Here is a 25389-nt window from a genome sequence, read left to right as displayed (position 1 = left end):
CTGGGTGGTACGGGCCGCAACAGGGAGCACAACGTAAGTAGCATCCTCGCAAATTTCCCAGACGAGCCAATCAATCCCCTGGAGATGCACAGACATGCGGATCTTCCAATAAGGATAGTTGGACCCATCAAAGTGCGGTGGTTTGCCGGAACCACGCTCCATATCGCCTTCGTGGATCACGGACCGATTAAGGTGGAATGATCCTTAACCGGCTCTGATACCAATTGAAAGACCGGAAACGGCGACCAGAGGGGGGGTGAATGGGAGCCTCAAATTTCTTTCGAAATCTTCGACCACTATCCCAACATCAATCCCCAAAAAGCATACACGAAAGACTTGATGACCACGACCCTAGAGAAAGGTGGATGCTCCCTCAGAACACAGCGGGTCACCACAGAGCAAACGGAACACAGATCAAAGCCCAAACAAGCAAACTCCCAAAAGAAAACAGCACTGCTCCTGTAAATATCGGACACGTCTGGTATTTTCGGACACGTCCGGTATGATCTCGGACACGTCCGGTATTTTCAGCAGCAAACTGACCAAAAGAGAAAAATCCAAAACCCCGTCAAATGGTGTCCAAAAATCATGAAATTTTAACCATAGCTCTTTAGACACCAAGGGAAGGTCTCCACCAAATTTCAGCTCAAAACTCCAAAGTGAGAAATATCGGACACGTCCTAGATCATATCGGACGCGTCCGGTATGAACGAGCAGTTTCTCGGGAAAAATCAAATCAAGCCATAACTTGATCAAATCAACTCCTAATGACTTGAAACTTTGCACAAGGGTTCACAAGCGAGTAGAAAGGCAACCTCTAAAGGATCATGGCCCGAAACAAACTCTAACTCCGTGAATCGAAGGAATTGAAGAATCCCCCAAAAAATAGGTCAAGACCTTAAATTGCTCGGATCTGCGATCTCGTGAGGAATTAGTGGATTTCCTTCGGTGGAAAGCTTCTACTCATGTCATTGATCGATCCAAGGCAACAAGAACGAACCAAAACCATCCCAAAACGAAGAAACGAGAGGGGAAACAAGAAGGGACAAAAGGAGCTCGTGAAGAACACCAAAATCACATCAAGAACACAACTAAATCATGAATCCCGGAGGGCATACGGTGGTTACGGCCACCGATTCCTTCAAAACCAAGTCACAATTTGAGTTGTGGACCTCTCTCATACATGGAAGCAAACTAGAGGAAGAAACCCTAAAGGAGAAAATGAAAACTGGAGGAGGTGAGGGAGATGGGGGCTCCCTCATCCTATTTAACAGGGCTATTACACATTCCCAGTTTTGCCCCTAGATACAAATGAGTTGAACCGCTAAGCCCAAGGGCGTTGTTGTCCAACCCGGTGTAATCTTGATCCGACGACCACCGCGCCTTCTCACCGGTAGCTTCGCTTCGACGCGAACTCCCCGATGCCGTCACGTGCCGTCCGTCCCTCCTCGGAACCTCCGCCCGGGTTTTGAGGCCCAAACCCGTAAACCGTCCATCCGATGGTTTTGAGACCCAACCCATCAAACCGTCCGCAGGTAGCGTACTCCATACGCGTCCCCCGCCATCCGACGCGTGTCACCACCGTCCTCGACCGGCCGGCCTGCCAAGTCCTCCTGAGCCTCACTCGACTCGAGCGTCCGCCGTCTTGACCCGGTCAACACCGTCACTCCATGTCTTCTTGAACTTGTCGATGTCCCAAGTGTCAGCCACCGCGGCTAGTCACCCGGCCTCTGGGTCCCTCGGTCCAAGCCTCACGTCCGTCCTTCACCGCTCCTGGTCTGTCGGCACGGCACGTCCTCCTTGACCTTCACCTCGCCGTCGACCACCGCATCCGAGCTCCACACCTGCACAACACAAGCCAAAAGACATGTCGCACACATAGCTTTCGTCATGGTAGGATTAGTCACCACTCAACCCACTTCGTGGATCACATTAACAATCACTCATCACAAAATGAACACACAAGGGTACTTATCAACCTTGTGTTCGCACAATCTTTCCTCAAAAAGAATTGATAAGAATCTGTTGTGTCAGTTTGTTGTAGTAGAGTTGTCTGATTCTTGTACAAGATTACATTTTTAAGATTCAGGAATAAAAAAGTACTTCGGCCTCCCCATCCATGTATGAATGAGTATAGACGTTCAGCACAACCCAAAGGCATTTAGACCAAACACCGCTAAACAGAACACAATCAGGTTCAAACGATCAATCAATGAGCCGCAACAAAAGACAAGGAGAACTAATTTCTCTATCCTTCTTTGGTGGCTCCAACCCATCTTCTTAAAACTTCGATCACCATAATTTCCAATCGCGTACACCCTTCCTTCAGCTTCACTCTCTCCTTCTCTTTAGACAATTGAGACCAAAATCTAATCCAGTACGCCACTTGAAAATTACCTGCAAGAAAAAATTAGTATTTGCTCAGTTAAACGCAACGTCATTTCTACTGAACTATAACTCCCAGCACATCATTGTTACTCCCACTAATACTTGGTTTCTAAATTCTGGAGCAAAACCCTTTAAGCGAGAACCAAACAAGTGGTCAGTATCATATGCTGGTTGAATATTAAAACTGATGAACAGAGCATTCCACAAGAATTTTAAAATATGGCAATGAAAAAAGAGATGAACCAAACAAGTTTTAGAAATGACTATTCATCTCCTTTAGTCCGCCGTCTCGACCCTTATCCCCTATGTTATTTATCCTGTCCATTGACCCGCTCTAGAAAATCTCGAGCTTGCTACCCGACATGGGGTACGCACGCCCCTACCCCTGGCCTCGACCAAGCTGAGGACGTTGCTTTACGCCGACACTACCGGAGACACATTTTCTCCCGTCGGCCCAGCCCACTCCCCTCGGCTGCACGTCTCCCGTCAGAGGCACAAAACCATCCCCCACGTGACCTGTATACCGTCCGGGAAGGTTTCTCCTGCCGTCACGGGTGCTCGTCGCCAGCCCATACAGATGATTTTCGCGGGCTACCGCAGCTGTTGGCCCACAGAACAGAGAGAGGAGCAGATCGAGCGCGCGGGATTCTGACAAAAAATTCCGATGCGCGCGTCCAGTCCGCGCCAACAGCCCCGCGTGACCGGCTCCATCCCCAATCTATTTTCCTCGGGTTCCTTTCCGCCAGCCTGCTCGCGCCGCATCCAGCCTGCCGCATCGAGCGACGCCGCCTGCCTCTCCCCACCCAGCGCCCAGCATCGCCGCCGCCGCCGCCGGCAGCCCGCCACCGCCCGCCCGCCGTCGGCCGTCCTCAGCCACCAGAACAGTCGCTGCTTCTCCTATTCCCTAGCCCCGGTGCCTAGAAACCCTAGCGCCGCCGGCCGCCGGCCGTCGGCCACCCGCCGCCATGCTGTCAGCCACCGGACTCGTCGCCCCCGCCCCTATACCCTAGCCCCGACGCCGTTCCCCACGACGTCCAGAAGCCAGGTACGAGGTACCACCAATTCTGTTGTTGCTTGTATGTGTTCGATGGAATTTTCCTTTTTTTTACTAAAGCAAATTCGTTCTTGCTTGTATGTGTACGGTGGAAAAGGTGGCTGCCTTCAATCTCACAGATCTGGTATAAGTTGCATCAACAATCCAAGTTCATCCCCTTGCTCTGTGATTCCAGGTACTCACGATAGTTCTGTTATCACCCCAACTGCTTGTGGAGATTTCTTCCTTTTCTTTTTAGGCCTGAAGCAAATTGTGCTGTGCATGTACAGAAGTGGGAGAGGTGAATCATGGCCTGAGAGACATTTTCTTAAGCACCTATTGACGACCTGGAATTTCTGCTAGTGATTGTCCAGTGAAGATCTAGTTGGTTAGTTCATCCTCTCAGATTTTTATCGATTCATGCTATACAGTATTTCTTCTTTGGTTTTGTCGGACATACATAAGTTGTAAATTTGTAACAGGTAAGTTGACTCGAGGCTATTGCTGTTGCCATTTCGCTTCTGGCTACACTGGGAGTTACCATTTAGTGGTAAGCGTTTCTTTCAATGAACCTTAATCTCAATAGTACTATAACTTATCTGAATTTTTTGGCATTGTTAAAACATTTGGAGTGTAGTTTTCGTTTCAGTATACTATCCTATGTTCATGTCTGCTACTTTCTTACTGGCACGGTAATAGAATTGTATTGTCATTTAATCTGATTGATTCCGTCCTTTGTATTGTGGTTGTGATATGACTTGTGACCGGATTTTGCTCTATTTATTATATCTCTGGTTTGCTTGAAATGGTTGGTTAGTTCTTCGCTCCTTAATTCCATTGTCATTCTCTATAGCCATCTCTTAAAATGGGTTAAATCATGTTGTTGATTCTGCACTGTATTAGTATTTAAAAAACTGACTTTTTTTGTACATTTCTTGTTTAGCAATGACTGATATTTTCATTCGATGTTTAACAGGTGTCTGACTGCTGATCTCATTGGTTGTTCTTGTTGCCATTCCACAACTGCTTCCAGAATTGTATGCACAGAATTTGATTTGCAGCTGGTTAGTAGTTCTAAACTTCTCATAAGTTTGCAGATAAGATATGGCAGATCGTGGCTGGATGTATAGTGGTTGGAAGCGTGGTAGGCCAACGAATGAATGGGTTGAGAAAACAAATGAGTTTTTGGATCGTGCCTACTCAATCCCTGAATTAGTTGAGTCTGATACAATTAAGTGCCCTTGTGCCATGTGTCGGAATTATTTCAGGCATAAAAGGCCTAAGATAGAGTTGCATTTGTGCCACAATGGGTACAAAGAAAATTACCAAACTTGGACATCACATGGAGAGAGGCGGGAAAACCATGAACATGTGATTGGTTTAGAGGTACAGCCTGAGGGATTTGGTGAGACGGATCGAATGGATGATATGCTTGTTGACTTAGCTGGTGGGCACCCACCATTAGATGAGGAAACACCAACTGGTTTTGCTGAAGCTTTCTATAGAATGGCTGTTAGTGCAGATGAGCGAGTACATGACCAAACCTTGCACTCTAGGCTCTCTACTGTTGCTCGTCTATTGGCCATTAAATCACAGTACAATCTGTCAGTAGCATGTTATGATAATTATGTGGGCCTTGTGCATGAACTCCTTCCCCCTAATTCTAAGATCCCCCAAGATTTCTATCGTTCCAAAAAACTGCTAGAGGGCCTTGGCATGCAATACCATAAAATTGATGTTTGTGAAAAAAATTGTATGCTATACTACAAAGATAACAAGAATAAGGATACGTGTGACATATGTGGTACCTCCCGCTATAAGGATGGATCAAACAAGGTTCCACGTAAAGTGTTGCGCTACCTGCCTATTACAGATAGGTTACAAAGATTATATGCACATGAGGGCACAGCAAAACTAATGCGTTCACACAAAGAAGATCATGTCGCAAGGTCTACAAAAATGTTGCATCCATGCCATGGCAAGGCATGGAAGCAATTTGATGATGATTTCCCAGATTTTGCAGAAGATGCTAGGAACGTAAGACTTGGGTTTGCAACTGATGGATTCACACCATATAAATTGAATGCAGCTTCTTACTCTTGTTGGCCAGTTTTTTGGGTTCCCTATAATCTTCCTCCTGGTGTTTGCATGAAGCCTGAGTACATATTCCTTGCTATGGTCATCCCTGGACCAGAACATCCTGGAAACAAACTAAGTGTATTGCTACAACCTATGATAGATGAATTGCTAAATTTATGGGCTGGGGTAAAAACATATGATGCTTCGGTGAAGCGACACTTTACTATGAGAGCATCATACTTATGGTCAATACATGATTTTCCAGCATATGGCATGTTTGCTGGATGGAGCACCCATGGGATTTTTGCATGTCCACAATGCATGTGTGAGGGCAATGCATATCGATTAAAGAAAGGCCTTAAGGCTACATGGTTTGACTGCCATAGGCGGTTTCTTCCTATAGATCATCCCTTTCGAAACGAAGCAAATGCGTTTCGCAAGGGCAAGGTAGTACATGAAGGACCCCCTAGGAGTTTAACCGGAGTGGAGGTTAAGGATCAGCTATACAGACTGGTCGATGATACAGACAAATATGGAAAACAACACAACTGGAAATATATAAGTGGCCTTTGGCAGCTTCCTTACTTTACTAAATTACTGCTTCGTCACAATATAGATGTGATGCATAATGAAAAAAATGTGGCTGAAGCTATTTGGAACACATGTTTTGATATTAAAGATAAGACTAAAGATAATGTGAAAGCTAGACAAGACATAGAGCTGCTTTGTGACCGTCCATCTCTTCATTTGTATAAAAGGAATGGGAAGTGGCAGAGACCAAGGGCCCCATACTGTATAGATAAGGATGATAAGATCAAAATTCTAAATTGGTTCCAAGAACTCAAGTTTCCAGATGGGTATGCTGCTAATATTAGGCGTGGGGTTAATCTGCTGCAAAAGAAGATTTTTGGTTTGAAAAGTCATGACTTTCATATCTTTATTGAGCGTGTACTGCCTGTTGCATTTCGAGGGTTCGGTCTGAGAAGTATGAGAGTAAGCGGGCAGGATTGGCTACAACCAATAGTGGTGTTTGTGTGACGTGTACTGATGACAATGGAAATGCTCTTGAGTACTTTGGTGTTATTGAAGACATCATTAAAATTTCATGGGAAGGCAGGGAACAACTTGATCTAGTTTTATTTTATTGCCGCTGGTTTGATCCGACTTCTAGGGGTGTTAAGCGAACTGAAAATCTTGGTCTGGTGGAAGTGAAGCATAGCTCTAGGCTTCAAAATTTTGAACCGTTTGTGTTGGCAAGTCAAGTTACACAGGTTTATTATCTATCATATGCTAGTGACGACCCTAGTTTAAAAGACTGGTGGGTAGTGTACCATGTGGCACCAAGAGATCGTTTGCCTCCAATCGACATCAACAATGATTCCATTGAAACTGAAGGGCCAACAAATGACATCTCATTTTTCCAAGAGGATGGATTGGAAGGCACATTTGTGATCGATCTAGGTGACATTGAATTGATTGACACATTAGCCTCAGATGAAATAACTGATCCAAAAGAATTGGAACAGCTAGAGAAGCAAACTGTTGCTCCAGAGCAGGAAGAGATATTAGAAAGTGATGAAGAAGGCGACGAAGATGATGCTGAATCCTATGATGAAGACTGCTACGAAGAAGAGGATTTCTAAAAATGATTGTTGTATTTATGAAATTATTGTACTAATGTTTAAGTCTTATTTCTATCTAAAATTTGGACTCATGTATCTTGTTGTTTAATTTCTATTTCTATCCAAATCTGGACTCATGTACCTGCTATGTTTCTTATATGTGTGATGCTATGTATCTTGTATGAGAATGTGACGGTTTTAGTTTCTTTATGTGCATCTTATTTGTGTTGCTATGTATCTTATGTATGCAGTTTTTGTTTTTCTACAGCTTGTACTTCTTTTTGTAACATTTTTTTGTGGCAGGAGATGCAGTCGTTCAATCATCGGACGGATAGGCGACCACGGTCAAGTGACGTCACAAATGACGTGGACAGTCAGCCCCCCGAAGCAAAGAGGATAAGGGGCCGCAATAAACCGCATAAGCCTCGCAATGGTCAGATAGCCTTAATACCTGAGGGTGACAAGTATGTGACCACTATTTTGTTCTCCCTAGTGTGGACAATGCTACTGTTAGAACTTGCTAATCCATTTTTTGCCTTGATTCACTTTTCTGATTGACGCAGCCAATTCCGCTACGCTAACTACTCAATTGATGATAAAATGAAGAAAGGCCCCATCCTTGGAGTGATTTTAAAGAAAGAATATCCCCCAATCATCAAAGGGACTACTAGAGATGGTTGTGAGTTCAAATATCATGCAAGCAAATGGTCCCACTATTCGCACATTGTAAGGAATGATGGTCAAACACCAGCTGACCGTGTGAAACAAGAGTTTTGGGTGAGAATTAAGTTTTGCCATTGCACTTCTTTCATGTTGCACAAGAATTAGGTTCTGTCCACTGCAGTATGCTTGATGGTTGTTTCTTGTGCAGAGCATATATTCAGTTCCTGAAGAACTTGAAGACGAAGCAGACCGTGTATTTGAGAAATATGCACACAATCAATGCAAGAATATGATGTACCAAGCTCGTCCAGATGCTGTCAAGTACTACTATCGGGAGATCATTAAAAGCCCAAAGACTGATGCATTTGCATCTTCTAAGTTACTTACTTTTGAAGAGTACATGCAGTGCAAGCCTGATTGGTTCACTGATGAATGCTGGGAGTCCCTTTGCAAGTATTGGTGCTCTGCTGAATACTTGAAGAAAAGGAAGCTTGGGCAAGATTCTCGGAAAAAAAATCCTGATGGCGCTCAAAATAGGGGTGGTTCTAGGCCATTAGTTGAGACTCAACAATTTCTGGTAATCTACTTTATCACAAGCAATTTCTTTCTGAATGACTTTGATTATTTATTAGGCATTAACATTGATCACTCCCATTTGAACATAGCTAGAAAGTATAACCAGCATTTAAACTTATCTGTACCTGTTCTTTTCACCTCTACTTAATGCAAAGGCAGAGCACCTGCCATTTCATGCTCAAAAAAACATTGATCACTTCTTTTTATGCCTTGAAGGGAGCAAAGTATGGACCTACGAAAGGCACAGTAACAAATGCTTTCTGCTGCATGAGATCTGGTGTTAAAAATTGTGATGCCAATGGGAATGCTGGGCCAATTCCTCAGCAGACAAAGAAACTTGTTGTATGTAGCAGAATTTCTATATACTTATGTGCTTTTCCATTCTTAATTCCTGGCTAACTACTTGTGTTGTTTTTAGGATGCCTACAATGAGGCATTACAAGAAAAATACCCAGATAACTGGCAAGAGCAACCCTTTGATGGTCATATTGCATACAAGATTGGTGGTGGCTTGGCCCATGGTCGTCTTGCAATAGGAGATGGTGCTGTGAAGAAGGCTATGATAATTGATGTTGCTAAGGCAAGTGGGACAAGGCCAACAACCTCAAGGGCTTTTCAGAATCTGTTTGCAAGATATGAGCATTCAGTTGCAACCGTTGGTCAGTTAACTCAACAAAACATGGCCTTGGCTCAACAAAATGCTGCATTGACTCGAGATGTGAAGCGTAATGCTCGTCTACTTGAGGTACAATTCTATTCTGGTACACTATCTCTGCAATGGAATTGAAGGTCAGATTGCAATACTAATAATTCTTCACTTGCAGCTCATTGTTAGCAAAGTACAGATAGAGATACCACCTCAACTACTGCAGGAAGAAGAAAATGAGATGGTGAGATTAAATCTTAAGTGTTGATGCATATTAAGTTATCACATTGTCTACTAGCAGCCATGCACGTAATATCTGAACTACTGCTACTCAAGTCTGATCATTACACTTATCACTCACTTGGGGGTTGGGGCTGATGGACATTGCACTAACTTGGGGGCTGGGGCTGATATTGATCAATATGAAGAATAATTATTATCTTACTGAAACTGATGTATTGCTTGGCCATTCCAAATAACATGAACCAGCAGCCGCAACATTTAGCATCTTTCATCTTTTCATAGTGCCTGATGTTGGTCCACATATAGATATGTTCCTTTCAAAGTTAATCATTTCCACAATTTATCTGGTCTACATATTCTCATGAACGGTCCAATTTTTTCATTTTGAATGTAGGGAGGGGCTATAGATGGATCCTCTCATGCGTCAGCCAACCTGGACAATAGCGATGGCCATTGATTTGTGTGATGGCAGGAAGTATTTTTTTGGAGCCGTAGTCTTTTGTTCATCAGACTACAGGTTTTGGCAACAACCAGCAAGTTAGAAGGGCAACAAAAGTGGATTTTGTTGCTATTCAAAGCATGGGTGCTAGTTGTGAAGTAGCAGCTGCATAATGCCTACTCAGAGCATGCAGGCTTGCGAAGAAACAGCAGCACATTGCCACCAAAGCTGCATTTTTTGGTTGAGAGAGCAACTAGCTACTAGCAGATTGCCTTCTCAAGGGTCAAGGCAACAACCAGCATGCTGTTTGAAGGACATGTTGTGCAACAGAGGTATGTTGGTTGTGAGATAGCAGCTACCTACTAGCAGATTGCCTCCTCAAGGGTCATGGCATGTCATCTTAAAGTAATAGATGCTAGATGCCTATTTTGGTTGGGAGCTATATATCGCCTTCATAGGTTCCTGTTATGAAACTGCCATTTGAACATGTGGCTGATCCTGTACTTCAAATTATGCTAGCTGTACCTAACTAGATGGCCAAGTAGGAGGCAGTAAGTGCAATGCAGCTTTGGATTGAGTGTTCGTGTGAATACTTGAATGATATTGGAAGACCATGGAATGTAATGTAAATGAATGGTTCAATGACTTTGTAATATTGCTGCAATTAGTTGCTGTTGAAAGTATTTTTAATGGCTCTAATAAGCTGTATTTTGGGAAAAATGAATTCCTGTCAAAGCTATACCGTCAGGAGTAGACAAAACCTTTCCTGACGGTAGGTAACCGAGAGGAAGGGAAAAAGGTTTCCCTGACGGTTTGATGGGTGACAGAGAAAGTTTGAGAAATTCCTGACGGTTAGACAACCGTCACGGAAAGTTTAAACCTTCCCTGACGGTTTAGTACCCGACAGGAAACATTTCCTGACGGTATGCCCATGAACCGTCGCGAGAGACCTTCCCTGACGGACCAGCCGTCAGGAAACATCCCTGACGGGTTTCCGTCAGGGAAACTTCACCTTCCCTGACAGTCAATCCCTGACGGCCAATTCCTGACGGTTGCCGTCACGGAAAACAATCCCCGACGGTTTACACTATTTTTCCTGACGGTTCTGGCCGTCACGGAAAAAGTTGGCTGGGGTAGTGCGATGATGCAGCGATATTCTTGAACCCAAGCAGGGAAGAGATTCAGGCGGTGAAGGACATACTAGATACTTTTGGCCAGATTACTGGATTGGTAACAAATTTTGAAAAGAGCTCAATTCACCCAATCTGTTTGTGAGGAGGTGGGCCTTAATCATGTCTTGCATCTATTCAACGGCGGGAGCTTCCTATGCCACTACCTAGGCTTGAGTGCTACAATGCATACTTGTCCAGCCTCTTGTCGAAAGGATTGGTCGCTGGCTCGTAGGATGGAAAATCAAGTTCCTTAACAAGGTCGACAGACACACCCTTGTGACCTCAGTCCTATCCTCCATGCCAACTTACCACCTAACAGTGTTCCTACTAAAAGTTTTGGGTACGTAAATAGATTGACAAAAACTTAGGTGATCATTCCTTTGGAAGGTTGACGAAAATGCTAATGGGGGGCAGTGCTTGGTGAATTGGCCTATAGCTATGCGACCAAAAGACCTTGGCCGCCTCGGAATCACCAACCTCAACAAGTTTGACAGGGCACTCCGCTTGAGATGGTTGTGGTACAAGTGGACGGAAACCTCTAGACCATGTGTGAGCTCCTGTTGGGGGGACGGCCTTGAGGCACCACCCCGCTCTGTCTCTGACCAAGGACCAGACCCTTCGACGCTCTATTGTCTTGCACTCGGAGGAAAATAAGCATCAAGTCACCACTCGACCGAGCTCGAGGGCGACCCTCGTCATAGCGCTGACCTTCGTCGTCGCGACGTTCCTGGCAAGGGGCGTCCCGCTGACACCCCCAACGGAGGTACTTCTTATCTTGCAGGACAAATGACGCCCGCCGGGCCTCCGGGCGGAGGGCAACCCACGCCAGGTCTACTCCGGACCATTAAGAGAAGAATGGAAGGCGGTGGTCCCGGAGACGACGTCGGCAACGCCGTCACGAATGAGTGGTTGGAGCAGGCATGAGAAATGTCCGCTGTGCCCCTGAGCACCTGTGATGTGACGCCTTGCCGGGCAAGAGCGACTTGTAATTTTGCCACACCCACAGTATGCTCTATAAATACCCGGTGGGTGTCACGGTGGGTTCCTCAGAAACATGAACGCGAGGGCCAAGCTAACAGACAGCGGGAATGATGCAATAAATTTTAGAATAAATAACCATTAATTCATCCTGTATCACTCGGCCTCCTCCGTCCTGGTAGGAGGCCAGGCAAAGTCCCACAGCTCCGGTACCCCTTGCGATTCCATGGACATATTACTCTTTAATACCTCTACGGTGATCACAATTGGCAATGGAAAAAAGCATGGGGCATGATAGTTCGCTCGAGGGGAGGGCCCAAGAAACCTGGCACCACACCTCTTCACCCTAGGGCCTGTTTAGTTCCCCTCCAAAATGCCAAATTTTTCAAGATTCCCCGTCACATCGAATCTTTAGACGCATGCATGAGGCATTAAATATAAATAAAAAATAAAACTAATTACACAGTTTAGACGAAATCCACGAGACGAATCTTTTAAGCCTAATTAGACTATGATTGGACACTAATTGCTAAATAACAACGAAAACGCTACAGCAGCATTTTGCCAAAAAAATTGGCAACTAAACTGGGCCCTAGTGCACAGAAAGAACAGGTCGGTGGAGCAAGAATTGCAGAATGGTAGCTAGATTAGAGCCTTACGCAAGGTATCAACCACAACACAACTTGAAGAGTTCGTTTCCCTCTAAATCGATGCGCCTTCACGTACAGTTACAACCTGTTATGTAGGACACCATTACTTGGCGATGGACTACTAATTAATGGCCAATACTCCATAAGTTTGGCATATTGTGCACAATTTGTGGGAGCCTTCAGTCGGCACAGGTCAAACCTAATTTGAAAAGCATGCGTAGAGAACAAATGCAAGATATTTCTCCTGGATCCTCATCCAAGAGAAAATCCTCACTACAGACAAGTTAGCAAAGCGGGGGTGGCCGCACCAAGGTAAATGTGCTCTATGCAATGGACCAATGGAGACATGACCTCATCTTTCCTGTAGTGCCTAACTGCCTATATGTTAAAGAAGTGTGGAAGCTTGTTTCGGGGTGGGAGTAGTTCAATTAGCTCAGCAAATTCTGCAATCAAATTTCGACAACATAGTTGAATGGTGGGAAGTTGCAGCTAGGACCATACCCAAAGACCAAAAACACACTTTCAATGGAGTTGTAATATACACTTGGTGGAACTTTTGGAAAGAGCGAAATGGAAGAATCTTTACCAATGAATTCAAATGGTGCAACAGGTCACTACCAAAGTCTGAGAGGATTTAGCGTTGAGAAGAAGTGATTTTGCCCGGGTTATGTAAAGGCATTGCCTTTTTGGCTAATTTGGCTCTTGGGCTCTTTTGTGCCCCTGTCATATGCCCTTTTAAGCTCCTATAATTAACTCTATTTGCTCTGTTCTTAATTAAGTCAGAGCTAACAATTCCATGAAACGGTCCCGTGTCCTATATAAAACTTTGACTATTCTCACCCTAATAATAAATCACGAAAATTCATCCTTTTCCTGTTTTGATTTCTTATGTTGTTTTCTCATAAACGTCAAACACAAATAATAAATGTAATATTAGGAGTCTTTGAACCGTTGATCATTTCTTAAAAAAACAAAGATTATCACCAAGTTGTTGATGGCCCCGTTCGTTGGTCTGAAACTTGGCTGGAAAACACTGTTCCGGCTGAATTGTTGTGAGAGAAAAACACTATTCGGCTGGTTTGGTGAACAGTAAACTGAGAGGGGAACCAGCCGGCTGGCTGGTCTGAACCAGACCAGCGAACAGCCCGGATGTAGTTATGACTAAAAACAAAACTTCTTTTTTATTAAAACCAGAATCAACATTTTGACAGTATTAAGTTAAACATATAATAATTCATGTGTAAATATTTTTATACTTGCAATAGGAAAACAAATCTATCAAGATTATATTTTTAATTTGATACATGACATTATTATATTATTGCCAACATTAACTTATGTTATGAATGTTGTGATCATCGTAAAATAAATTATAGCCATTAAAAAATAATAGAAAAAGAGATAAAAATATAAAAAGATATGTAATTCCCGTAATCATTTTCTATGAACACTTACTAGTTTTTCTCCGGCCGCAACATACGTGCATATTTGCTAGTTGTATCCTATACTCACTGTATCCTAAGAAAGCGTAACTCTAGATCTTTTGCTAAGTAATCAATATCAAGTTTGATTATTAATATTTATGATACCAAATAAGTATCATTAAAAAACTACCAATAATTCTTATAATAATGAATAAGTATTCATAGATTAATCGTGAACTCTCTGTGTTTCAAATTATGAATTATTCTGGTTTTTCTAGGTATATATAAGTTTTGTTATACATCTGCATATAGTGTATATATATATATCCAAACTTATAATAAAAGTTATTTACCTAATAAATCCAGAATATTTAAAATGGACAGAGTAATGTATTTTTACAGTAAATCTATTTGAGATATAAATGTTGTTATACTATTTTTTATAGATAAAACTAGTTAAATTTAAAATTGATTGACTGTTGGGTGCGCCTTTTCCCTTCCCAGTCCCAGCAAGTCAAGTCAACGGTTCACACGGGCATTACAGTAGCTTGTGCAGATCCACTTCTCCCACCGTCCCCAACAAACCTACTCATCTCCAGACTCCAGTTTATGTCGGATCATCAGTGAGAGGAGCTCTCCCGCATATTGTTTCAGAAACAGACAGCATTGCTGCAGGTATTCTCTAGGTTGTTGTTGACGCAGAATCTATGTTCTTTGGGGCGTGGATTTTTCCTCTCTTTTTGTACCAAATTGATATTTCATCTGGATTTCTCTTATGAAATTGCTGCTCTACAAACGACATAGGAACAATCTGATTTTTTAAAATACGCAGGAGATTTGCTGCCTTTGTAGCATATTCACGTTCTTCCCAAGTCCAAACAATCACAATTATCTGTATTTCTCTCCACAAGTTCTTAAAATTTTATGAACCCTAATTTCGTGGATTTCACTTATTTATCAACATATAGCTCTGTATGTCAATGGCTTGCAAGGTATCCATAGGCTTAATGAAAGGGGCATAAGGACCATAGGTAATACTGGACTTTCCCTCTTCTATCAAAGAGAGGCACAGGTTGACCAGGCTATCTGTTCAGTGTACAGTACATGATTCTTTTTCCGAAAAGCATTGATGTAGCAACTGCGATGTTTATAATGTTGTATGTTTTGTCACTATCGGAGACTGTGTAGTTACCGAGTGCCCCGACAATTACCGAGTGTCAAAAGTCGGGGCACTCGGAAAAAAGTGATTACCGAGTGCCAACACTCGGAAAACATAAACACCCGGTAGTCAACCGCTTTACCGAGTCAGCACACTCGGTATACTCAGACACTCGGTAAAACCACAAGTTTACCGAAGGGGTGCACTCGGTAAAAACTGGTCACTCGGTATTGACGTGCCACGTCACCTAGGATAGCAACCGTGCCCAAACGGCGTCAAGGCATGACATGTTTACCGAGTGTTATGATCATACACTCGGCAAACATGAAAATTTTACCGAGTGTTGGGCCAATACACTCGGTAAACACTATCTTTTACCGAGTGTATTTGCCCAACACTCGGTAAAATTCAACCAAATTTCTTGTTTTTCCCTTCATTCTTTTTCCTCTATCCACATATGATATTTAGTACTCCATTCCAAAATATGGTGTTTATTTCGATTTATTTACTATATTTCACAAAATTTTCATTCTTTATGAAAATTAGGAACATATCGTGTGAATTTAATTGTAATAATTAAAATCGAACTCGATAAATCACAAGATTGGAAGAATTAACATTGAAGCATACATCTATGTTATAGAAAAAATTTCATAACGTTTTGGAAGTATTTTTACATTCGTCGCTGCCGAACCGGTACATCTCCCAAAGGGACGCTAAACATTCAAAATGACGAGTAGGATTTCTATTAAGAGTGAAATTCAACATTATGATTTGAACTTGGAATTTTTTAGATAGTAAATAGATGACATGAAATAGTTCATGTGAAAGTTTGGTGAATTTTAGGATTAAATTGGCATTTTTTCTTTTTTGTTTTGCATGAAATAATGGATACTTTTACCGAGTGTGACCTCAAACACTCGGTAAAGGTTAGCCACGGCCCACCTGCCTGCCATGCTTATGTTTACCGAGTGCCGTAGATCGGGGCACTCGGTAAACATGTACCAGGGCTGCGGTGCTTGAGTTTACCGAGTGCCGTACATCTAGGCACTCGGTAAACAGAAGCATTCAACAAGCCGTTTCTCCCTCAAATCGTTTCCTACTTTCACACACACACCGCACACGCCTCCCCACCGCCGCGGCCGCCTCCTCCCCTCCACCACCGCCGCCACCGGGCGGTCCCCCACAGCCGCCGCCACCGGAGAGACGGAGAGAGAGAGAGACGGAGAGAGAGACAACGGCACCGGCGCACCGGACGACGATCCCCTCCGCCGACGCCGCCCCGTGCTCCCTCCTTCGCTCCCGTTCCCACGAGGTGGGGTGGGGTGGGCCCCAGCAGCAGCGGCGACGGCGAGCACTCTCTCCCCTCCCCTGACCGCGGCCTCCCCTTCCGTACGTGCTCCCGCCGCACCGGTGGCGACAAGGGACCCCTGCCTTGCTCCCGTCGACGCCAGGTACCTGCCCTGTTGCCCACCTCTCCCCTCCGTCTGGTGGCGCCGTGATGCAACTAGTATTAGTAGATGGCTGCAAACATCATGGCGCCGTGATGCTTTTCATTTGATTGAGTGTCCTTTTTTTCTAAGTAGGTCATGATTTGTTCAACCTGAATGTAAGGAACCTTTGTTTACAACTACATGACACAACTGATATATGTTCACCACTAAGGCCTGATTTGATCAAAACAAAGGACAGGTGGGGAAATTTTAGAGGATTGGAACTATAGGAAAATTTCTTGGAGAGAGGTGGACCACAAAGACCGGGGTTTCCAATGTATATGGATGCCTGGTTATCAAGCACCTGTAGCTGATTCCCAGACGGTATTTGTCCTGACAAATTGTTGTAAGACAAATTCAAGTGGCTGAGTGCGCTTAGAGATGATACGCTCTTAGGGATTTCTCCAGAAAGCCCATTACGTGATAGATCCAAAGATTCCAGCGACTGTAAGGCACCGATATTCATTGGGATTGTCCCGCTTAGATCATTCCAAGAAAGGTTTAAGCTTGTCAGTGCAGTAAGTGCACTAATTTCTTCAGGAATATGCCCTGTTAAGCTGTTGCAAGACAGATCCAAATTTACCATAAACCTGATTCCAGTTGTAAATTCAAGTTGCTGCCCTTTAGTGACAACTGATAAACTATCATTGTACAACGTGCTCATGTGAATGAACTCATTAGGCCCAAATCTCATCCCTCCAGAAAATGACAATCCATAGTAGACGACAACATTTGAAAGTGACAATCCATAGTAGACGACATCTGAAAGTGAGCCATTGCCAGCAGGAATGTGGGACATGGCCTCCAAATTCACAAGTGACGTGGGGATCATCCCTGAGAAATTGTTAGAAGCTAGGTCTAAAAACTGAAGATCTTTCATCTTGCTAAGCTCGAAAGGGATGTCACCAGTGAACATATTTGAACGTAACCTCAGAAATGCTAAGGACGACAATTTCTCTCCTATCCATGTCGGTAAGCTCCCAGAAAACTGATTAAATGCAAGATCAAGAAATATTAGGCGCTGGCATTTTTGGAGAAAAAGAGGGAATGGTCCTGAAAGACTGTTGTCATATAAGTTGAGCATAAAGATTTCTGAAATCATCGGCAAGCTTGGGTTGGAACTTGAAGACCCATTACTGGTAGATGTGTTCCCTTCTTCTGAACTGTCCCAGCAATTAGGAAATGGACCTTGCAGTAGATTTCCTGATAGATCTACAAATTGTAAGTACTTCAATTTGCAAAAGGAATTTGGAATTGTACCAGACAACGAATTTTTGAAGAGAAGAAGTGATTCTAATGCCGTAGCTCCAAAATCAAGTGGTAGTGGCCCTGATATATTGTTTCTTGATAGGTCAAGATACATTAAATTTTTTGAAAACTTTGGAAGACCACCTTCTAAAAGATTCATACTGAAATCCATTTGCTCCAATAATCCAAAAGCACGAACGAGTTGGGAATGGCTATGCACAAAAAATCTATGACAGTACAATAATGCCAGCTTTCTTTCTGGTGCCAGTGGCATCACTCACTGAGGCCAGTTAATTAATTATTCAGCTCATCACATCCGGAGAGGCCTAAGCTCAATTAACCTGAAGCTTGCAAGCACTACTAGTAGTATAGCAGTAGTACTTACGGCTTGTACAGAGCAGTCAAATTAAGGATACGATGAGCACAATTCGCAACAAGAAAAGGCTGCCCTTATCTACTGCCATTTTTTCTTCTAACTTGAAACCTTGACAAGTTTGACAACTATATATATATATATATATATAGTTAGAGCTAAACAGCTTGTTCGTTTGAGGCCGAAACTTAAACGAAACACACACACACGCTACTGTACTGTGCCATCACGTTCCAGCGTGCACGGAGCTTTGTAAATAAATTTGTATACTACTGCTACTACTAAACCACCTAGCGAAAGTAGGTAGGTGCTGGTGTGGTGTGTCGATTAGCTACTAGTGTTGCTGCTTTATTATCTGCATTATTATCGCAATCGAGACGGGGCACTAGAGAAAGAGAAAAGATTTAACTGTTTGCCTGTCTTTGTTAGACTGTATTTTTCCTGCACTAATTGGAACATAAACCTTTAGGTGATGAACAAAAGCTTTACCTATAGAAAGGTGTTGTTAGGATACACATAGATATTCCACATATATATTACTAGTTTTTTAGAGTTCCAGGGACAAAGCCCTAGTCCATTGCATTGCATCAGGACCAGTAAATTCAGCGTTATTACAGCATAATCAAAGTGCATGCCCTCTGGCTGAACATCCAGTACAAAACGTTGAGCAATGCCATAGAGTTAAGCATCTGCGAGTTTCAGACTGGCTTTTGTTTTCCTCGCAAAGTTGACATCTGCACAATATTGCAGGAATCCACATCCTCTGTTGATGTTGTATTCTTATTTTTACTGGAGGAATTGATCTTATTTCCAGTTTTATTGCTCTAAACTGCAATATCGTCTATATGTTAGGATGGATGACCGTCAGTGGATGTACACGGGCTATCAGAAGAGGGGTCAATACACAAATGAATGGATTGAGAAGGCCAATGATTTCATGACGAAGGCATTTGCAAACGGACGGCGACATGCCTGGTGTCCCTGTAGGAAGTGTAAGAACAAGGCAATGAAAACATATGAGGAGATGAGTAAAGATCTTGTCAACAATGGATTTGTAGAGAACTATACCCGGTGGACCATGCATGGTGAACGCCATCGTGCGAGAGAAGAGGTCGTGAGACAACGGATCGAGGAGTTTGATTCTGAAGCCGGGGTGGCAGAAATGTTAAATGACCATGACATGGCTTTCGATGAAGGAAGTGCAGAGCAGGAGCCAGAGCAAACTGCAAAGGCGTTTTACGCCATGTTGGATGCGGCACAACAACCCCTTCACGGGCGCACCAATGTTTCTAAACTGGATGCCATTGCACGTCTAATGGCTGTGAAGTCCCAGTTTAGCTGGAGTAGAGAATCCTTCGATCAACTGTTGACAGTAGTTGGCACCCTACTTCCGGATGATCACGTTCTGCCAAAGAACACGTATGAGTCAAATAAAATCCTTCGTGCACTCAAGATGTCGTACGAGCAGATACATGCTTGTCCGAACGGATGCATCTTATTCAGGGGAGAACATGCTGACGATAAGTACTGTCCGAAGTGTAAGGCATCTAGGTACATTGAGTTAGAATCTGGTGATGGTCGGAAGACGCAAACAAAAGTCGGCGCAAAGATCCTGAGGTACCTTCCTTTCATACCGAGGATCCAACGGACTTTTCATGAGCGAGGAATCCGCAAAACAGATGACGTGGCACAAAACTGGACACCGATACACTGACAAGATGATACATCCGTCCGATGGTGAATCATGGAAAAGCTTCGATCGGAAGCATACCGACAAAGCTGACGAGGCTCGTAATGTACGCATTGCACTGGCAACTGATGGGTTCAATCCTTATGGTATGGGTTCTTCACCATACACATGTTGGCCCGTATTTGTCATCCCTCTCAACCTCCCACCTGGCGTCGCCTTTCAACGGCAAAATATTTTCTTGTCACTTATAATTCCAGGACACCCGGGGGCTAATATGAGTGTGTACATGGAGCCTTTGATAGACGATTTGGTCCGTGCATGGGACGAAGGGGTAGTGACATACGACCGATTCACAAAGACAAACTTCAGAATGCATATTTGGTACCATTATTCCATGCATGACTTCCTGGCTTATGGGTTATTTTGTGGCTGGTGTGTTCACACGAAGATGCCATGCCCGATATGCAAGTCAGCTGTGGAGTTCTTTCGGTTGGAGAAGGGGGGCAAGTTTTCTTCGTTTGACAAACATCGACAATTCCTCCCTCTTGACCACCCATTCAGGAGAGACAAGAAGAACTTTCGAAAAGGTGTCACAGTGGAAGACTCTGCACCGGAAATGATGACAGGTGCCCAGGTTCTTGAGATGTTAGATGGTCTTGTGGTCGACAATAAAAAGGGGGGCTTCGTGGGATACGGAAAAGAGCATGCCTGGACACACAAGTCGTGCTTGTGGAAGCTTCCTTACTTTAAGGACCTCCTTCTTCCACATAACATTGATGTAATGCACACTGAAAAGAATTTCGCCGAGGCGGTCCTTCACACAATCATGGACTGGGAAAAGTCAAAGGACAATGTCAAGGCTAGATTGGATCAAGCAACGCTGTGCGATAGACCAAAGCTAAACATGTTGCCTCCCTTACGCGGGAAGTCATGGAAGAAGCCTAAGGCCGACTTCGTCCTAACGAGGGCCCAAAAGAAAGAAGTTCTTCAATGGTTCCAATCGTTGATGTTCCCTGACGGGTATGCAGCGAATTGGAGGAGGGGTGTGAACTTAAGTACCATGCGAATCACAGGGCTGAAGAGTCATGATTACCACATATGGATTGAGCGCCTTCTTCCGGTGATGGTTCGTGGCTATTTCCCTGATCACATCTGGCGAGTGATGGCAGAGTTGAGCATGTTCTTCCGCAAGCTATGTGCTAAGGAGATATCTCGGACCGAGATTGAAGAAATGGAAAGAATGGCCCCGGTGTTGCTCTGCAAGTTGGAGAAGATCTTTCCCCCCGGCTTCTTCAATCCGATGCAACATTTGCTCTTGCACCTACCATATGAGGCAAAAATGGGGGGCCCTGTGCATGCCCGTTGGTGCTATCCAATTGAGCGATGCCTAAAGGTTCTTAGAACAAAATGCAAAAATAAATGCAAAATTGAAGCTTCCTGTGCAGAGGCATCCATTGTGGAGGAGGTGTCATACTTCACAACAAGATACTATGCCGACAACCTTCCTAACGTGCATAATCCACCCCCTCGTTACAATGCTGCCGACAATCAGTCGACCCTCAGCCTTTTCCGAGGGCAACTCGGAAGTGCAAGTGAACCTACCTTGAAGATGTTGAGCCTAGAAGAGTGGCGCTCTATCCAGCTGTATGTGTTGCGGAACCTTGAAGAGGTTGGCCCGTACATTGCGTAAGTTTTACACAAACTTGTTTCTTTTCTTGTCAGTATTTCGCATGCACCCATCCAACCCTCTTGTTAACTGTCCGTTACAGCAAATTTGTTCTCCTCTACCATCGTCCATCACGGAGGGAACCCACCGAAGCGGAAGTTGAAACCCTTCTAAGACATGGCGCGGGAGAACGAAATCCCACTTTTATTTGTTGGTTCAAGGAGGAGGTACTGTTCAATTTCATTTGTTGTTTGTACTTAACTCTCAACTTGACAAATATATAACGAATCATCCTACTTGAACTAGCAGGCCAAAACTGACATGTCTATGAGTGCCGAGTTGAGGCAAGTTGCCAATGGATTTGAATTTAGGGTCAAGTCATTCTCTGTGTACGATGTCAATGGATATCGCTTTCACACAACTCGGCATGAGCAGAGTCGGCCGAATCGAAGAACCACAAATACCGGTGTTTTCACGCCAGGCACAGATGGGTTGGACTACTATGGAATAATTGAAGAAATATACAAACTCAAGTTTCCTGGTTGTGTACCTCTTCATCCTGTCATATTCAAATGCCATTGGTTTGATCCCAAAGAAGTGATAAAGACCCCTGAGCTTGGGTTAGTCGAAGTTCTAAAGTCATCCGTCTTGTTAGGAGACGACGTGTACATTGTGGCCCAACAGGCCACGCAAGTTTATTATCTCTCATACCCGTGCCAAACCAAAGACCGTCTTAAGGCGTATGATGTTGTGTACAAGGTATCGCCGCATGGTAAAGTACCCGTCCCAAACGATGATGATTATAACATCGATGCAAACACATATGACGGAGAGTTCTTTCAAGAAGAAGGATTAGAAGGGAGTTTTGAGATTGTCTTAGATGTAGATCTCGCAATGGAAGTAGACAATGATACGATCATTGTTGACGGGGATGATGGAGAGGAGGTTCACAACGCGAAGGACTTGTTATTACTTGAGCAACACCATTCAGGCAGTGTCGCTAGTGATGAGACTTTGAGAGACGATCATAATTACGTCGACAATAGCGATGATGAGAATTTTTGGCCCACCTATCGATGATCTTGATGATTATTTCTAGTACATGTAAGATCTGTAGTACTTATGGCAATTTTATACATGTATGATACATTTACTTATTTTGCATCTCTTTTATACATGTATGATATATTTACTTATTTTGCATCTCTTTTATACATGTATGATACATTTACTTATTTTGCATCTCTTTTATACATGTATGATACATTTACTTTTGTATATGCGTACTGATAGTTTATTCCTTTTGTTGCAGGTGATTGATGGTGGGCGGTGGAATCAGGAAGCTTAGGTCGGTTATGACCTTACTGGCTGGTGGCGAGGGGTCCAGCCAGGGTGGAGGAGGAGGGCGTGCACAGACTGAGGGTGGAGGGCGTGCCCAGGGAGGAGGAGGAGGACGACGACGAGGGCGTGCCCAGGGAGGTGGAGCCCAGGATGGAGGAGGAGCCCAGGGTGGAGGAGGAGGACGGCGACGACGAGGGCGTCGAGAGCCGACACCTCCTCCACAGGACGACGACCACGAGTTCGTAGCGGCCACGGAGGAGGATGAGGAGGAGGAGGAGACCAGGGAGGAGATAGCGGAGGCGGTGGAGGAGGCACGGAGGGAGGATGCTTCCGAGCGGGTTGAGCGCGAGGAGGATGCCGACTTGGTGGCAGAGGAAAATGGGGTGCTTACGGTTTGGCTGCGAGGGTCGTCGCGCCTCCCAGACTTACCCATACAGAGACGGCCAGTGATTCGACCATCCAGGAACTAAGTAAGTAATTTTTGCATGTTAACACTAATTCACAGGTTTTTAAGTTATAACAGAAACTAATATTCAATCTCAATAACTTTGTGCAGGGATTGGGAAATGGTGATCCCAGGGAGTCACTCTCGCCGAGTAAACGGGATCCTGGGTCTTCTGTGCAGGGCAAACTACCCCGGGATGGTGAGGATCGATGGTGTTGTGTAGCCCGCCATGAAGTGGTCCCACTGGCATGCCGCCAGCGATCAGACTGATCGAGCTGGTAGGTGTTATAACAGCAAGGCCGACCGGGTGATGAAAGAGCTGTGCGTACGTGTTCATCGCACTATGCTGATAATAACATCACATTAATTGTATATTACTGACTGTATTTGCTTGTAGGATTACTACACCTTGGCGGAGGGAGTACGTAGGGAGGACGCGGATGACGTGGTGAACAGAGTCTGTGTTCACCGAGTGCAGGACCTCTTCTACGAGACAAAGCTCCTGTGCAGAAGAATTTACCATGCCCGCAGAGGAAACAGAGTCACCAGAGCGCAGGCAGTGCACCTGCCCCTAACTAAGGAGCAATACTTGACGGTAAACATGAGATTACATCGTCTGTGATTAATTGCACTGAAATTGATTTATAATTTGTCATGTGCTCGTGTACGTGCAGGTGCCTCCTGCTTGGTGTGCGGGGATGGACAACTGCTGGGTGGCCATTGTGGACACGTGGTTGAGTGAGGAGTACGAGCAATATCACGCCGTACGCTCACGTTGTCCGTGCGATGATGCAGGGTTCCTCGCACAAACAAGGGCCCACTACCCTCAAGGAATATGCAGCCAGATATGTATGCGGATTTCATTTCGTTGTTGCTACGCTAACTTCTGAATGCATAATATCTTATTGTTGTGCTTCTTCCTGCAGACGCGGTTCCACCCCGGCCAGGAGTGCGCCTCGTTCAAGGCATATGCCTTGGCACACAAGGGCAAGGCAAAGGACCCCGACCTCAGTCTACAACCCGGAGGACCCACCTGAGGCATACAGTAACCTGAGCGTGCACAGTCGCCTCAGCGAGTACACGGCGATGGCGAGAGAGATCCATGGGCCAGAATTTGATCCGAGCACCGCTGACCTCGAGGGTGACATCGTCATGAGGTTGGGACCAGGTAAGCCACACTGGAGGTACTATATGGGCAACAGCACCATAGACACGGCCAACACTCAGACACTCGCCCAGATTAGAGCCCGGAGCACGAGTTCGAGCCCGGCCATACGCCCACGCTCACAGCCCCAGGTGGTAGCACTCCAGGTTAGTTCTGTTGCATTCGTTGTCCATTCATTTTCTACCCGTTCTTTATTTGCATTCTAACTATGTGATAAATAATTGTAGGCCCAGATTGAAGCCCTGCAGGAGTCACAGCAGGCCTCACAGAGCCAGTTTCAGGCCCTCCAGCTATCGCACCAGGCCGAGTTGGCACAGGAGAGGGCGCGAGTGCAGGCCCAGCTTGAGGCCTTCCAGCAGTCGCAGAAGGCCTGGTACGAGTACATGGCCAGCTTTTCTCAGAGCATGGGCCAGCCTCCACCGCCTCCGCCGCCGCCGATGATACCGTTGGTGCCTCCACCTCCGCGCGACGGCACTCCTGTGAGTCACTCTTCATCTTGAAAGGCTTTTTCAGTTCAGATTGTGCTACAGTCAACACTATCATGTTAGAACCTAGAAGAGAGTAGGATACATACATGTATAAGTTAGATTATTAGTAATATTGTTCAAACCTTGAAAGGCATCATGTTAGGTTCTACATGAGTACATAGGTGTTTGCCCAATTCATGTTCAGTCTACTCGACCATGTGTGACGATATCTTGCACATAGAGGAGAACTAAACAGCAACTAACTTGATATGTGTTATCTATTATATGCCTATATATTGATGTCACTGTTAACTGGTCTTTCGAAGGAATATTTGAATTTGGCATACTACCTTATGATTAATTGACAAATATGTTTATTTTCTTTTGCTCCCTCATTCCAGGGACCTTCTACAGCTGGATCGAACAACG

General features: G+C 44.5%; 3 protein-coding genes across 3 annotated transcripts; 2 read left to right on the top strand and 1 right to left on the bottom strand.

Moving 5' to 3' along the window:
* The first annotated feature begins 4425 nt into the window (after positions 1 to 4425).
* On the top strand, positions 4426 to 6122 carry LOC136479922 (uncharacterized). The gene is made up of 2 exons (XM_066477629.1): positions 4426 to 5947; positions 6117 to 6122. The coding sequence occupies exons 1-2, from the start codon at positions 4526 to 4528 to the stop codon at positions 6120 to 6122; spliced, it is 1428 nt and encodes a 475-aa protein (XP_066333726.1). The 5' UTR covers positions 4426 to 4525.
* Positions 6122 to 7143, top strand: LOC136479921 (uncharacterized). The gene is made up of 2 exons (XM_066477628.1): positions 6122 to 6357; positions 6471 to 7143. Exons 1-2 carry the CDS (start codon positions 6122 to 6124, stop codon positions 7141 to 7143), a joined length of 909 nt encoding a protein of 302 aa, XP_066333725.1.
* A 9516-nt stretch (positions 7144 to 16659) lies between these two features.
* LOC136479920 (receptor-like protein EIX2) lies at positions 16660 to 17818 on the bottom strand. Its single transcript, XM_066477627.1, has one exon. It carries the CDS (start codon positions 17665 to 17667, stop codon positions 16660 to 16662), a length of 1008 nt encoding a protein of 335 aa, XP_066333724.1. The 5' UTR covers positions 17668 to 17818.
* Between the last annotated feature and the right edge of the window lie 7571 nt (positions 17819 to 25389).

This window comes from Miscanthus floridulus, chromosome 9 (genome assembly GCF_019320115.1).
Source record: "Miscanthus floridulus cultivar M001 chromosome 9, ASM1932011v1, whole genome shotgun sequence".
In the NCBI taxonomy this organism is placed as follows: domain Eukaryota; kingdom Viridiplantae; phylum Streptophyta; class Magnoliopsida; order Poales; family Poaceae; genus Miscanthus; species Miscanthus floridulus.
This window is presented reverse-complemented; position numbering and strand designations above follow the sequence as displayed.

Excerpts from the sequence above, each read along its gene's own strand:
- LOC136479922 (XM_066477629.1), top strand. The coding sequence starts at position 4,526 with ATGGCAGATCGTGGCTGGATGTATAGTGGTTGGAAGCGTGGTAGGCCA.
- LOC136479920 (XM_066477627.1), bottom strand. The coding sequence starts at position 17,667 with ATGATTTCAGAAATCTTTATGCTCAACTTATATGACAACAGTCTTTCA.
- LOC136479921 (XM_066477628.1), top strand. The coding sequence starts at position 6,122 with ATGCATAATGAAAAAAATGTGGCTGAAGCTATTTGGAACACATGTTTT. Across the intron at positions 6,358-6,470 it reads GAACTCAAGTTTCCAGATGG|GGTTCGGTCTGAGAAGTATG; the intron begins GTATGCTGCTAA and ends TTGCATTTCGAG.